We start from the raw sequence: 15,799 nt of genomic DNA, 5'->3' as shown, positions 1-15,799 counted from the left end.
TCTGTTCTACTGTTCTGGGTGTTTGATGACTGTATCTTTGTCTGTTCTAGGTGTTTGATGACTGTATCGTTGTCTGTTCTAGGTGATTGATGACTGTATCTTTGTCTGTTCTAGGTGTTTGATGACTGTATCTTTGTCTGTTCTAGGTGTTTGATGACTGTATCTTTGTCTGTTCTACTGTTCTGGGTGTTTGATGACTGTATCTTTGTCTGTTCTGGGTGTTTGATGACTGTATCTTTGTCTGTTCTACTGTTCTAGGTGTTTGATGACTATCTTTGTCTGTTCTACTGTTATAGGTGTTTGATGACTGTATCTTTGTCTGTTCTAGGTGTTTGGTGACTGTATCTTTGTCTGTTCTAGGTGTTTGATGACTGTATCTTTGTCTGTTCTATGTGTTTAATGACTGTATCTTTGTCTGTTCTACTGTTCTAGGTGTTTGATGACTGTATCTTTGTCTGTTCTACTGTTCTAGGTGTTTGATGACTGTATCTTTGTCTGTTCTACTGTTCTAGGTGTTTGATGACTGTATCTGTGTCTGTTCTACTGTTCTAGGTGTTTAATGACTGTATCTTTGTCTGTTCTACTGTTCTAGGTGTTTGATGACTGTATCTTTGTCTGTTCTAGGTGTTTGATGACTGTATCGTTGTCTGTTCTACTGTTCTGGGTGTTTGATGACTGTATCTTTGTCTGTTCTACTGTTCTAGGTGTTTGATGACTGTATCTTTGTCTGTTCTAGGTGTTTGATGACTGTATCTTTGTCTGTTCTGGGTGTTTGATGACTGTATCTTTGTCTGTTCTAGGTGTTTGATGACTGTATCTTTGTCTGTTCTACTGTTCTGGGTGTTTGATGACTGTATCGTTGTCTGTTCTAGGTGATTGATGACTGTATCTTTGTCTGTTCTAGGTGTTTGATGACTGTATCTTTGTCTGTTCTAGGTGTTTGATGACTGTATCTTTGTCTGTTCTACTGTTCTGGGTGTTTGATGACTGTATCTTTGTCTGTTCTACTGTTCTAGGTGTTTGATGACTGTATCTTTGTCTGTTCTAGGTGTTTGATGACTGTATCTTTGTCTGTTCTGGGTGTTTGATGACTGTATCTTTGTCTGTTCTAGGTGTTTGATGACTGTATCTTTGTCTGTTCTACTGTTCTGGGTGTTTGATGACTGTATCTTTGTCTGTTCTAGGTGTTTGATGACTTTATCTTTGTCTGTTCTAGTGTTCTAGGTGTTTGATGACTGTATCTTTGTCTGTTCTAGGTGTTTGTTGACTGTATCTTTGTCTGTTCTACTGTTCTAGGTGTTTGATGACTGTATCTTTGTCTGTTCTAGGTGTTTGATGACTGTATCTTTGTCTGTTCTGGGTGTTTGATGACTGTATCTTTGTCTGTTCTAGGTGTTTGATGACTGTATCTTTGTCTGTTCTACTGTTCTGGGTGTTTGATGACTGTATCTTTGTCTGTTCTAGGTGTTTGATGACTTTATCTTTGTCTGTTCTACTGTTCTGGGTGTTTGATGACTATCTTTGTCTGTTCTGGGTGTTTGATGACTGTATCTTTGTCTGTTCTACTGTTCTAGGTGTTTGATGACTGTATCTTTGTCTGTTCTAGGTGTTTGATGACTGTATCTTTGTCTGTTCTGGGTGTTTGATGACTGTATATTTGTCTGTTCTACTGTTCTGGGTGTTTGATGACTGTATCTTTGTCTGTTCTACTGTTCTAGGTATTTGATGACTGTATCTTTGTCTGTTCTACTGTTCTAGGTATTTGATGACTGTATCTTTGTCTGTTCTAGGTGTTTGATGACTGTATCTTTGTCTGTTCTACTGTTCTGGGTGTTTGATGACTGTATCTTTGTCTGTTCTACTGTTCTAGGTGTTTGATGACTGTATCTTTGTCTGTTCTAGGTGTTTGATGACTGTATCTTTGTCTGTTCTGGGTGTTTGATGACTGTATCTTTGTCTGTTCTAGGTGTTTGATGACTGTATCTTTGTCTGTTCTACTGTTCTGGGTGTTTGATGACTGTATCTTTGTCTGTTCTAGGTGTTTGATGACTGTATCTTTGTCTGTTCTACTGTTCTGGGTGTTTGATGACTGTATCTTTGTCTGTTCTACTGTTCTAGGTGTTTGATGACTGTATCTTTGTCTGTTCTAGGTGTTTGATGACTGTATCTTTGTCTGTTCTGGGTGTTTGATGACTGTATCTTTGTCTGTTCTAGGTGTTTGATGACTGTATCTTTGTCTGTTCTACTGTTCTGGGTGTTTGATGACTGTATCTTTGTCTGTTCTGGGTGTTTGATGACTGTATCTTTGTCTGTTCTACTGTTCTAGGTGTTTGATGACTGTATCTTTGTCTGTTCTAGGTGTTTGATGACTGTATCTTTGTCTGTTCTGGGTGTTTGATGACTGTATCTTTGTCTGTTCTAGGTGTTTGATGACTGTATCTTTGTCTGTTCTACTGTTCTGGGTGTTTGATGACTGTATCTTTGTCTGTTCTAGGTGTTTGATGACTTTATCTTTGTCTGTTCTACTGTTCTGGGTGTTTGATGACTGTATCTTTGTCTGTTCTGGGTGTTTGATGACTGTATCTTTGTCTGTTCTACTGTTCTAGGTGTTTGATGACTGTATCTTTGTCTGTTCTAGGTGTTTGATGACTGTATCTTTGTCTGTTCTGGGTGTTTGATGACTGTATCTTTGTCTGTTCTACTGTTCTAGGTGTTTGTTGACTGTATCTTTGTCTGTTCTAGGTGTTTGATGACTGTATCTTTGTCTGTTCTACTGTTCTAGGTGTTTGATGACTGTATCTTTGTCTGTTCTACTGTTCTAGGTGTTTGATGACTGTATCTTTGTCTGTTCTAGGTGTTTGATGACTGTATCTTTGTCTGTTCTAGGTGTTTGATGACTGTATCTTTGTCTGTTCTACTGTTCTGGGTGTTTGATGACTGTATCTTTGTCTGTTCTACTGTTCTAGGTGTTTGATGACTGTATCTTTGTCTGTTCTAGGTGTTTGATGACTTTATCTTTGTCTGTTCTACTGTTCTGGGTGTTTGATGACTGTATCTTTGTCTGTTCTACTGTTCTAGGTGTTTGATGACTGTATCGTTGTCTGTTCTAGGTGATTGATGACTGTATCTTTGTCTGTTCTAGGTGTTTGATGACTGTATCTTTGTCTGTTCTAGGTGTTTGATGACTGTATCTTTGTCTGTTCTACTGTTCTGGGTGTTTGATGACTGTATCTTTGTCTGTTCTACTGTTCTAGGTGTTTGATGACTGTATCTTTGTCTGTTCTAGGTGTTTGATGACTGTATCTTTGTCTGTTCTGGGTGTTTGATGACTGTATCTTTGTCTGTTCTAGGTGTTTGATGACTGTATCTTTGTCTGTTCTACTGTTCTGGGTGTTTGATGACTGTATCGTTGTCTGTTCTAGGTGATTGATGACTGTATCTTTGTCTGTTCTAGGTGTTTGATGACTGTATCTTTGTCTGTTCTAGGTGTTTGATGACTGTATCTTTGTCTGTTCTACTGTTCTGGGTGTTTGATGACTGTATCTTTGTCTGTTCTACTGTTCTAGGTGTTTGATGACTGTATCTTTGTCTGTTCTAGGTGTTTGATGACTGTATCTTTGTCTGTTCTGGGTGTTTGATGACTGTATCTTTGTCTGTTCTAGGTGTTTGATGACTGTATCTTTGTCTGTTCTACTGTTCTGGGTGTTTGATGACTGTATCTTTGTCTGTTCTAGGTGTTTGATGACTTTATCTTTGTCTGTTCTACTGTTCTGGGTGTTTGATGACTGTATCTTTGTCTGTTCTAGGTGTTTGTTGACTGTATCTTTGTCTGTTCTACTGTTCTAGGTGTTTGATGACTGTATCTTTGTCTGTTCTAGGTGTTTGATGACTGTATCTTTGTCTGTTCTGGGTGTTTGATGACTGTATCTTTGTCTGTTCTAGGTGTTTGATGACTGTATCTTTGTCTGTTCTACTGTTCTGGGTGTTTGATGACTGTATCTTTGTCTGTTCTAGGTGTTTGATGACTTTATCTTTGTCTGTTCTACTGTTCTGGGTGTTTGATGACTGTATCTTTGTCTGTTCTGGGTGTTTGATGACTGTATCTTTGTCTGTTCTACTGTTCTAGGTGTTTGATGACTGTATCTTTGTCTGTTCTAGGTGTTTGATGACTGTATCTTTGTCTGTTCTGGGTGTTTGATGACTGTATATTTGTCTGTTCTACTGTTCTGGGTGTTTGATGACTGTATCTTTGTCTGTTCTACTGTTCTAGGTATTTGATGACTGTATCTTTGTCTGTTCTACTGTTCTAGGTATTTGATGACTGTATCTTTGTCTGTTCTAGGTGTTTGATGACTGTATCTTTGTCTGTTCTACTGTTCTGGGTGTTTGATGACTGTATCTTTGTCTGTTCTAGGTGTTTGATGACTGTATCGTTGTCTGTTCTAGGTGATTGATGACTGTATCTTTGTCTGTTCTAGGTGTTTGATGACTGTATCTTTGTCTGTTCTAGGTGTTTGATGACTGTATCTTTGTCTGTTCTACTGTTCTGGGTGTTTGATGACTGTATCTTTGTCTGTTCTGGGTGTTTGATGACTGTATCTTTGTCTGTTCTACTGTTCTAGGTGTTTGATGACTATCTTTGTCTGTTCTACTGTTATAGGTGTTTGATGACTGTATCTTTGTCTGTTCTAGGTGTTTGGTGACTGTATCTTTGTCTGTTCTAGGTGTTTAATGACTGTATCTTTGTCTGTTCTAGGTGTTTGATGACTGTATCTTTGTCTGTTCTATGTGTTTAATGACTGTATCTTTGTCTGTTCTACTGTTCTAGGTGTTTGATGACTGTATCTTTGTCTGTTCTACTGTTCTAGGTGTTTGATGACTGTATCTTTGTCTGTTCTACTGTTCTAGGTGTTTGATGACTGTATCTGTGTCTGTTCTACTGTTCTAGGTGTTTAATGACTGTATCTTTGTCTGTTCTACTGTTCTAGGTGTTTGATGACTGTATCTTTGTCTGTTCTAGGTGTTTGATGACTGTATCGTTGTCTGTTCTACTGTTCTGGGTGTTTGATGACTGTATCTTTGTCTGTTCTACTGTTCTAGGTGTTTGATGACTGTATCTTTGTCTGTTCTAGGTGTTTGATGACTGTATCTTTGTCTGTTCTGGGTGTTTGATGACTGTATCTTTGTCTGTTCTAGGTGTTTGATGACTGTATCTTTGTCTGTTCTACTGTTCTGGGTGTTTGATGACTGTATCGTTGTCTGTTCTAGGTGATTGATGACTGTATCTTTGTCTGTTCTAGGTGTTTGATGACTGTATCTTTGTCTGTTCTAGGTGTTTGATGACTGTATCTTTGTCTGTTCTACTGTTCTGGGTGTTTGATGACTGTATCTTTGTCTGTTCTACTGTTCTAGGTGTTTGATGACTGTATCTTTGTCTGTTCTAGGTGTTTGATGACTGTATCTTTGTCTGTTCTGGGTGTTTGATGACTGTATCTTTGTCTGTTCTAGGTGTTTGATGACTGTATCTTTGTCTGTTCTACTGTTCTGGGTGTTTGATGACTGTATCTTTGTCTGTTCTAGGTGTTTGATGACTTTATCTTTGTCTGTTCTAGTGTTCTGGGTGTTTGATGACTGTATCTTTGTCTGTTCTAGGTGTTTGTTGACTGTATCTTTGTCTGTTCTACTGTTCTAGGTGTTTGATGACTGTATCTTTGTCTGTTCTAGGTGTTTGATGACTGTATCTTTGTCTGTTCTGGGTGTTTGATGACTGTATCTTTGTCTGTTCTAGGTGTTTGATGACTGTATCTTTGTCTGTTCTACTGTTCTGGGTGTTTGATGACTGTATCTTTGTCTGTTCTAGGTGTTTGATGACTTTATCTTTGTCTGTTCTACTGTTCTGGGTGTTTGATGACTATCTTTGTCTGTTCTGGGTGTTTGATGACTGTATCTTTGTCTGTTCTACTGTTCTAGGTGTTTGATGACTGTATCTTTGTCTGTTCTAGGTGTTTGATGACTGTATCTTTGTCTGTTCTGGGTGTTTGATGACTGTATATTTGTCTGTTCTACTGTTCTGGGTGTTTGATGACTGTATCTTTGTCTGTTCTACTGTTCTAGGTATTTGATGACTGTATCTTTGTCTGTTCTACTGTTCTAGGTATTTGATGACTGTATCTTTGTCTGTTCTAGGTGTTTGATGACTGTATCTTTGTCTGTTCTACTGTTCTGGGTGTTCGATGACTGTATCTTTGTCTGTTCTAGGTGTTTGATGACTGTATCGTTGTCTGTTCTAGGTGATTGATGACTGTATCTTTGTCTGTTCTAGGTGTTTGATGACTGTATCTTTGTCTGTTCTAGGTGTTTGATGACTGTATCTTTGTCTGTTCTACTGTTCTGGGTGTTTGATGACTGTATCTTTTGTCTGTTCTAGGTGTTTGATGACTTTATCTTTGTCTGCTCTGGGTGTTTGATGACTGTATCTTTGTCTGTTCTACTGTTCTGGGTGTTTGATGACTGTATATTTGTCTGTTCTACTGTTCTGGGTGTTTGATGACTGTATCTTTGTCTGTTCTACTGTTCTAGGTGTTTGATGACTGTATCTTTGTCTGTTCTAGGTGTTTCACGACTTTATCTTTGTCTGCTCTGGGTGTTTGATGACTGTATCTTTGTCTCTTCTAGGTGTTTGATGACTGTATCTTTGTCTGTTCTACTGTTCTGGGTGTTTGATGACTGTATCTTTGTCTGTTCTACTGTTCTAGGTGTTTGATGACTGTATCTTTGTCTGTTCTAGGTGTTTGACGACTGTATCTTTGCGTTTTTCGCGGTGGAGATGGTCATCAAGATGGTGGCTCTGGGGATCTTCGGTTCTAAGTGTTACCTTGGCGACACCTGGAACCGACTGGACTTCTTCATCGTCATGGCAGGGTAAGGGTTCTATTCCCACAATGCTCAGGGGTTAGTCAGGCGGTTAGGGACAAGAGAACATCAAAATAGAACCTATAGAACCTTCTCTAGATTCTGTTTTTGATTCCAGAGACACACGAGGACGTTCTTTAAGTCTGCTGCTAAAGTATTTTCCTTTCTTATATAAATGTCACCGTTATTTAACGAGGCAAGTCAGTTCAGAACAAATTCTTATTAACAATGACGGGGCCTACCCCCGGGTCAAACCCGGACGACGCCGGGCCAATGGTGTGCCGGCCCTATGAGACTCCCAATCACGGTTGGGTGTGAAGCAGCCCGTGAGGTGATGGAGTTTGGAGCCTGCTGGGAGAAACACACGTTCAATGTCACTGTTTCAGGCAAGGAGAAAAGTGTGTGTGTGTGTGTGTGTGTTTGTGTGTTTGTTTGTGTGTAAGAGATGTTAACTAAGCAGACAGCAGCGGTCACCTCAGACACACAGCATTACCCCTTTACTCACTGTGAGGTGCACACACACACACACACACACACACACTCACACACACACACACACACACACACGCAAAGCCAGGGGATAGGTTATCTGCACTATGACAAATACAGAGGGAACTAGTGAGTCAGATCATTGTTTTAGGGTCAGACTGGGTTAATGTTCAGTTCTTTAGGGTCTGACAGGGTTGATGTTCAGTTCTTTAGGGTCTGACAGGGTTGATGTTCAGTTCTTTAGGGTCTGACTGGGTTAATGTTCAGTTCTTTATGGTCTGACAGGGTTGATGTTCAGTTCTTTCGGGTCTGACAGGGTTGATGTTCAGTTCTTTAGGGTCTAACAGGGTTGATGTTCAGTTCTTTAGGGTTTGACAGGGTTGATGTTCAGTTCTTTAGGGTCTGACAGGGTTGATGTTCAGTTCTTTAGGGTCTAACAGGGTTGATGTTCAGTTCTTTATGGTCTGACAGGGTTGATGTTCAGTTCTTTAGGGTCTGACAGGGTTGATGTTCAGTTCTTTATGGTCTGACAGGGTTGATGTTCAGTTCTTTAGGGTCAGACAGGGTTGATGTTCAGTTCTTTAGGGTCTGACAGGGTTGATGTTCAGTTCTTTAGGGTCTGACAGGGTTGATGTTCAGTTCTTTAGGGTCTGACAGGGTTGATGTTCAGTTCTTTAGGGTCGGACAGGGTTGATGTTCAGTTCTTTAGGGTCTGACAGGGTTGATGTTCAGTTCTTTAGGGTCTGACAGGGTTGATGTTCAGTTCTTTAGGGTCGGACAGGGTTGATGTTCAGTTCTTTAGGGTCGGACAGGGTTGATGTTCAGTTCTTTAGGGTCTGACTGGGTTAATGTTCAGTTCTTTATGGTCTGACAGGGTTGATGTTCAGTTCTTTCGGGTCTGACAGGGTTGATGTTCAGTTCTTTAGGGTCTGACAGGGTTGATGTTCAGTTCTTTAGGGTCTGACAGGGTTGATGTTCAGTTCTTTATGGTCTGACAGGGTTGATGTTCAGTTCTTTAGGGTCAGACAGGGTTGATGTTCAGTTCTTTAGGGTCTGACAGGATTGATGTTCAGTTCTTTAGGGTCTGACAGGGTTGATGTTCAGTTCTTTAGGGTCTGACAGGGTTGATGTTCAGTTCTTTAGGGTCGGACAGGGTTGATGTTCAGTTCTTTAGGGTCTGACAGGGTTGATGTTCAGTTCTTTAGGGTCTGACAGGGTTGATGTTCAGTTCTTTAGGGTCGGACAGGGTTGATGTTCAGTTCTTTAGGGTCGGACAGGGTTGATGTTCAGTTCTTTAGGGTCTGACAGGGTTGATGTTCAGTTCTTTAGGGTCTAACAGGGTTGATGTTCAGTTCTTTAGGGTCTGACAGGGTTGATGTTCAGTTCTTTAGGGTCTGACAGGGTTGATGTTCAGTTCTTTAGGGTCTGACAGGGTTGATGTTCAGTTCTTTAAGGACTTACAGGCTTGATGTTCAGTTCTTTAGGGTCTGACAGGGTTGATGTTCAGTTCTTTAGGGTCTGACAGGGTTGATGTTCAGCTCTTTAGGGTCTGACAGGGTTGATGTTCAGTTCTTTAGGGTCGGACAGGTTTGATGTTCAGTTCTTTAGGGTCTGACAGGGTTGATGTTCAGTTCTTTAGGGTCTGACAGGGTTGATGTTCAGTTCTTTAGGGTCGGACAGGGTTGATGTTCAGTTCTTTAGGGTCGGACAGGGTTGATATTCAGTTCTTTAGGGTCTGACAGGGTTGATGTTCAGTTCTTTAGGGTCTGACAGGGTTGATGTTCAGTTCTTTAGGGTCGGACAGGGTTGATGTTCAGTTCTTTAGGCTCTGACAGGGTTGAAGATCAGTTTTTAGGGTCTGACGTTCAGTTCTTTAGGGTCTGACAGGGTTGATGTTCAGTTCTTTAGGGTCTGACAGGGTTGATGTTCAGTTCTTTGGGGTCTGACAGGGTTGATGTTCAGTTCTTTAGGGTCTGACAGGGTTGATGTTCAGTTCTTTAGGGTGAGACAGGGTTGATGTTCAGTTCTTTAGGGTCTGACAGGGTTGATGTTCAGTTCTTTAGGGTCTGACAGGGTTGATGTTCAGTTCTTTAGGGTCTGGCAGGGTTGATGTTCAGTTCTTTAGGGTCTGACAGGGTTGATGTTCAGTTCTTTAGGGTCTGACAGGGTTGATGTTCAGTTCTTTAGGGTCGGAGAGGGTTGATGTTCAGTTCTTTAGGGTCTGACAGGGTTGATGTTCAGTTCTTTATGGTCTGACAGGGTTGATGTTCAGTTCTTTAGGGTCTGACAGGGTTGATGTTCAGTTCTTTAGGGTCGGACAAGGTTGATGTTCAGTTCTTTAGGGTCTGACAGGGTTGATGTTCAGTTCTTTAGGGTCTGACAGGGTTGATGTTCAGTTCTTTAGGGTCGGACAAGATTGATGTTCAGTTCTTTAGGGTCTGACAAGGTTGATGTTCAGTTTTTGTGGCTATGTGTGTTAGGAGACTATGTGTGTTGTCCTTTGAAGAATGTATCTGCTGGTAAATTGGATATGTTGTAGTAACGTTGTTGTGTGGTAGATGGGATACTCTGTCTGTTCTTTCCTAGCCCACATTTGCAGCTGCTGTTGCTAACTCAACGGCTAGGAGGTATCACTTCTATTGTAAATAAGAGTTCAAAGTTCATACCATTCGCAACCAAAGCTCACGCTGAGGTTGACTTCGTTCTGTAGTTATTATCTGAACCATTCTGACATCGGATCGTCATCCTAATGTATCCGGAACAGGAGGTTATAATGTTGTCAAGGCTTTATATAGTGGAGGGAGAAGAGTGTGTTTCACAGTCTACAGCCCACGTCTCTTCACAGGGGCCACTGATTGAGCAGAGCCCTAACCTTATGAAAACCCAAACCTCTCATTTGGAAGCTAAAATTAAATGTAATCCTTTCACCAATAATTTCACATTCAAACATTTAAATTGAACAACAATTCCATGTGAATCCGATAACTACAATGTGCAGACTTTCCTCTGTAGAGTTTATGCCATCCTGTCATTGATGAGAATGTCTCAGATGACAACCGAACTGACATCATATTCATTAAGTACCACCGCATATGTTCAACTGGTCGGATTACCAAAATATAGTTCATTTCCCCCCACCTTCTGATGTTCCCAGAATCTCTATGTTAACCAAGGGATTTTTTCAAATGTCACATCAGTAGGGTAGAGAGAGGATAAAAGGAGGGGAGAGGTATTTATGACGGTCATAAACCTACCCCCCAGGCCAACGTCATGACAGCAGTGAGGTCAGGTGCTGTCTGTCATCCTGGCAGGTGAGTGATTGGCTGGTGCAGAAATAGACATGGTTTCAGTTGTTGACTTCCTGTGAGAGGCAGTGAGGTCAGGTGCTGTCTGTCATCCTGGCAGGTGAGTGATTGGCTGGTGCAGAAATAGACATGGTTTCAGTTGTTGACTTCCTGTGAGAGGCAGTGAGGTCAGGTGCTGTCTGTCATCCTGGCAGGTGAGTGATTGGCTGGTGCAGAAATAGACATGGTTTCAGTTGTTGACTTCCTGTGAGAGGCAGTGAGGTCAGGTGCTGTCTGTCATCCTGGCAGGTGAGTGATTGGCTGGTGTAGAAATAGACATGGTTTCAGTTGTTGACTTCCTGTGAGAGGCAGTGAGGTCAGGTGCTGTCTGTCATCCTGGCAGGTGAGTGATTGGCTGGTGTAGAAATAGACATGGTTTCAGTTGTTGACTTCCTGTGAGAGGCAGTGAGGTCAGGTGCTGTCTGTCATCCTGGCAGGTGAGTGATTGGCTGGTGTAGAAATAGACATGGTTTCAGTTGTTGACTTCCTGTGAGAGGCAGTGAGGTCAGGTGCTGTCTGTCATCCTGGCAGGTGAGTGATTGGCTGGTGTAGAAATAGACATGGTTTCAGTTGTTGACTTCCTGTGAGAGGCAGTGAGGTCAGGTGCTGTCTGTCATCCTGGCAGGTGAGTGATTGGCTGGTGTAGAAATAGACATGGTTTCAGTTGTTGACTTCCTGTGAGAGGCAGTGAGGTCAGGTGCTGTCTGTCATCCTGGCAGGTGAGTGATTGGCTGGTGCAGAAATAGACATGGTTTCAGTTGTTGACTTCCTGTGAGAGGCAGTGAGGTCAGGTGCTGTCTGTCATCCTGGCAGGTGAGTGATTGGCTGGTGTAGAAATAGACATGGTTTCAGTTGTTGACTTCCTGTGAGAGGCAGTGAGGTCAGGTGCTGTCTGTCATCCTGGCAGGTGAGTGATTGGCTGGTGTAGAAATAGACATGGTTTCAGTTGTTGACTTCCTGTGAGAGGCATTGAGGTCAGGTGCTGTCTGTCATCCTGGCAGGTGAGTGATTGGCTGGTGCAGAAATAGACATGGTTTCAGTTGTTGACTTCCTGTGAGAGGCAGTGAGGTCAGGTGCTGTCTGTCATCCTGGCAGGTGAGTGATTGGCTGGTGTAGAAATAGACATGGTTTCAGTTGTTGACTTCCTGTGAGAGGCAGTGAGGTCAGGTGCTGTCTGTCATCCTGGCAGGTGAGTGATTGGCTGGTGTAGAAATAGACATGGTTTCAGTTGTTGACTTCCTGTGAGAGGCAGTGAGGTCAGGTGCTGTCTGTCATCCTGGCAGGTGAGTGATTGGCTGGTGCAGAAATAGACATGGTTTCAGTTGTTGACTTCCTGTGAGAGGCAGTGAGGTCAGGTGCTGTCTGTCATCCTGGCAGGTGAGTGATTGGCTGGTGCAGAAATAGACATGGTTTCAGTTGTTGACTTCCTGTGAGAGGCAGTGAGGTCAGGTGCTGTCTGTCATCCTGGCAGGTGAGTGATTGGCTGGTGTAGAAATAGACATGGTTTCAGTTGTTGACTTCCTGTGAGAGGCAGTGAGGTCAGGTGCTGTCTGTCATCCTGGCAGGTGAGTGATTGGCTGGTGCAGAAATAGACATGGTTTCAGTTGTTGACTTCCTGTGAGAGGCAGTGAGGTCAGGTGCTGTCTGTCATCCTGGCAGGTGAGTGATTGGCTGGTGTAGAAATAGACATGGTTTCAGTTGTTGACTTCCTGTGAGAGGCAGTGAGGTCAGGTGCTGTCTGTCATCCTGGCAGGTGAGTGATTGGCTGGTGTAGAAATAGACATTGTTTCAGTTGTTTATGCATTTTTATTCAGAGCCCTGTTTTTTAAGGAAGTGCGTACAGGCCGCAACGAGAGTCAATAAAGATAGTTCCATCTCTAAAGCACAGATACTGGTGGCAGGCTACTTGATTCTAAAGCACAGATACTGGCGGCAGGCTACTTGATTCTAAAGCACAGATACTGGTGGCAGGCTACTTGATTCTAAAGCACAGATACTGGTGGCAGGCTACTTGATTCTAAAGCACAGATACTGGTGGCAGGCTACTTGATTCTAAAGCACAGATACTGGTGGCAGGCTACTTGATTCTAAAGCACAGATACTGGTGGCAGGCTACTTGATTCTAAAGCACAGATACTGGTGGCAGGCTACTTGATTCTAAAGCACAGATACTGGCGGCAGGCTACTTGATTCTAAAGCACAGATACTGGTGGCAGGCTACTTGATTCTAAAGCACAGATACTGGTGGCAGGCTACTTGATTCTAAAGCACAGATACTGGTGGCAGGCTACTTGATTCTAAAGCACAGATACTGGCGGCAGGCTACTTGATTCTAAAGCACAGATACTGGTGGCAGGCTACTTGATTCTAAAGCACAGATACTGGCGGCAGGCTACTTGATTCTAAAGCACAGATACTGGCGGCAGGCTACTTGATTCTAAAGCACAGATACTGGCTGCAGGCTACTTGATTCTAAAGCACAGATACTGGCGGCAGGCTACTTGATTCTAAAGCACAGATACTGGTGGCAGGCTACTTGATTCTAAAGCACAGATACTGGTGGCAGGCTACTTGATTCTAAAGCACAGATACTGGTGGCAGGCTACTTGATTCTAAAGCACAGATACTGGTGGCAGGCTACTTGATTCTAAAGCACAGATACTGGTGGCAGGCTACTTGATTCTAAAGCACAGATACTGATGGCAGGCTACTTGATTCTAAAGCACAGATACTGGCGTCAGGCTACATGTCGTTAGTCTACTTGATTCTAAAGCACAGATACTGGCGGCAGGCTACATGTCGTTAGCCTACTTGATTCTAAAGCACAGATACTATATGATACTATAGCACAGATAATAGACTACATGAGGCCTAGAGTCAGTGTCCAGACTTCAGTTAATATTATAATAGACTACATGAGGTCTACAGTCAGTGTCCAGACGTCAGTTACTATTATAATAGACCTACAGTCAGTGTCCAGACTTCAGTTAATGTAATAATAGACTACATGAGGTCTACAGTCAGTGTCCAGACTTCAGTTCATATTATAATAGACTACAGTCAGTGTCCAGACTTCAGTTACTATTATAATAGACTACAGTCAGTGTCCAGACTTCAGTTACTATTATAATAGACCTACAGTCAGTGTCCAGACGTCAGTTACTATTATAATAGACTACAGTCAGTGTCCAGACTTCAGTTACTATTATAATAGACCTACAGTCAGTGTCCAGACGTCAGTTACTATTATAATAGACTACAGTCAGTGTCCAGACTTCAGTTACTATTATAATAGACCTACAGTCAGTGTCCAGACTTCAGTTCATATTATAATAGACCTACAGTCAGTGTCCAGATTTCAGTTACTATTATAGTAGACTACATGAGGTCTACAGTCAGTGTCCAGACTTCAGTTACTATTATAATATACTACATGAGGTCTACAGTCAGTGTCCAGACTTCAGTTCATATTATAGTAGACTACAGTCAGTGTCCAGACTTCAGTTCATATTATAATAGACCTACAGTCAGTGTCCAGACTTCAGTTAACGTAATAATAGACTACATGAGGTCTACAGTCAGTGTCCAGACTTCAGTTCATATTATAATAGACTACAGTCAGTGTCCAGACTTCAGTTAATGTAATAATAGACTACATGAGGTCTACAGTCAGTGTCCAGACTTCAGTTAATATTATAATAGACTACAGTCAGTGTCCAGACTTCAGTTACTATTATAATATACTACATGAGGCCTACAGTCAGTGTCCAGACTTCAGTTACTATTATAATATACTACATGAGGCCTACAGTCAGTGTCCAGACTTCAGTTAATATTATAATAGACTACATGAGACCTACAGTCAGTGTCCAGACTTCAGTTAATATTACTATATTATAATAGACTACATGTGTCCTATACGGACGTCAGTTAATATTACTATATTATAATAGACTACATGAGGCCTACAGTCAGTGTCCTGACTTCAGTTACTATTATAATAGACCTACAGTCAGTGTCCAGACTTCAGTTAATATTACTATATTATAGTAGACTACATGAGGCCTACAGTCAGTGTCCTGACTTCAGTTACTATTATAATAGACCTACAGTCAGTGTCCAGACTTCAGTTACTATTATAATAGACCTACAGTCAGTGTCCAGACTTCAGTTACTATTATAATAGACCTACAGTCAGTGTCCTGACTTCAGTTAATATTACTATATTATAATAGACTACATGAGACCTACAGTCAGTGTCCTGACTTCAGTTACTATTATAATAGACCTACAGTCAGTGTCCTGACTTCAGTTACTATTATAATAGACCTACAGTCAGTGTCCAGACTTCAGTTACTATTATAATAGACCTACAGTCAGTGTCCAGACTTCAGTTACTATTATAATAGACCTACAGTCAGTGTCCTGACTTCAGTTAATATTACTATATTATAATAGACTACATGAGGCCTACAGTCAGTGTCCAGACTTCAGTTAATATTACTATATTATAATAGACTACATGAGACCTACAGTCAGTGTCCAGACTTCAGTTAATATTACTATATTATAATAGACTACATGAGGTCTACAGTCAGTGTCCAGACTTCAGTTCATATTATAATAGACTACATGAGGCCTACAGTCAGTGTCCAGACTTCAGTTCATATTACTATATTATAATAGACTACATGAGGCCTACAGTCAGTGTCCTGACTTCAGTTCATATTACTATATTATAATAGACTACATGAGGCCTACAGTCAGTGTCCAGACTTCAGTTAATATTATAATAGACTACATGAGGTCTACAGTCAGTGTCCTGACTTCAGTTCATATTACTATATTATAATAGACTACATGAGGCCTACAGTCAGTGTCCAGACTTCAGTTAATATTATAATAGACTACATGAGGTCTACAGTCAGTGTCCAGACTTCAGTTAATATTATAATAGACTACATGAGGCCTAGTCAGTGTCCAGACTTCAGTTACTATTATAATAGAAAGGTGTAAACCAAAAGGTGGTGCTATATTTGTGATGGTCTACTGTT

At 41.4% G+C, this 15,799-nt stretch overlaps 1 protein-coding gene across 1 annotated transcript in view; it reads left to right on the top strand.

Annotated features, from left to right (window-relative positions):
* The window catches only part of cacna1ha (calcium voltage-gated channel subunit alpha1 Ha), a 156,540-nt gene that overhangs the window by 57,458 nt on the left and 83,283 nt on the right, over nucleotides 1–15,799 (top strand). The window contains exon 4 of the mRNA XM_090194382.1: nucleotides 6,788–6,921. Within this exon, the coding sequence (XP_090050508.1) occupies nucleotides 6,788–6,921 (134 nt within the window). The remainder of the gene's footprint in view (nucleotides 1–6,787; nucleotides 6,922–15,799) is intronic.

This window comes from Oncorhynchus mykiss, chromosome 13 (assembly GCF_057628025.1).
Source record: "Oncorhynchus mykiss isolate SJ-2025 chromosome 13, ASM5762802v1, whole genome shotgun sequence".
Taxonomy (NCBI): domain Eukaryota; kingdom Metazoa; phylum Chordata; class Actinopteri; order Salmoniformes; family Salmonidae; genus Oncorhynchus; species Oncorhynchus mykiss.
Note: the sequence above shows the minus strand (reverse complement) of the source record. Positions and strands in the feature narration are given on the sequence as shown.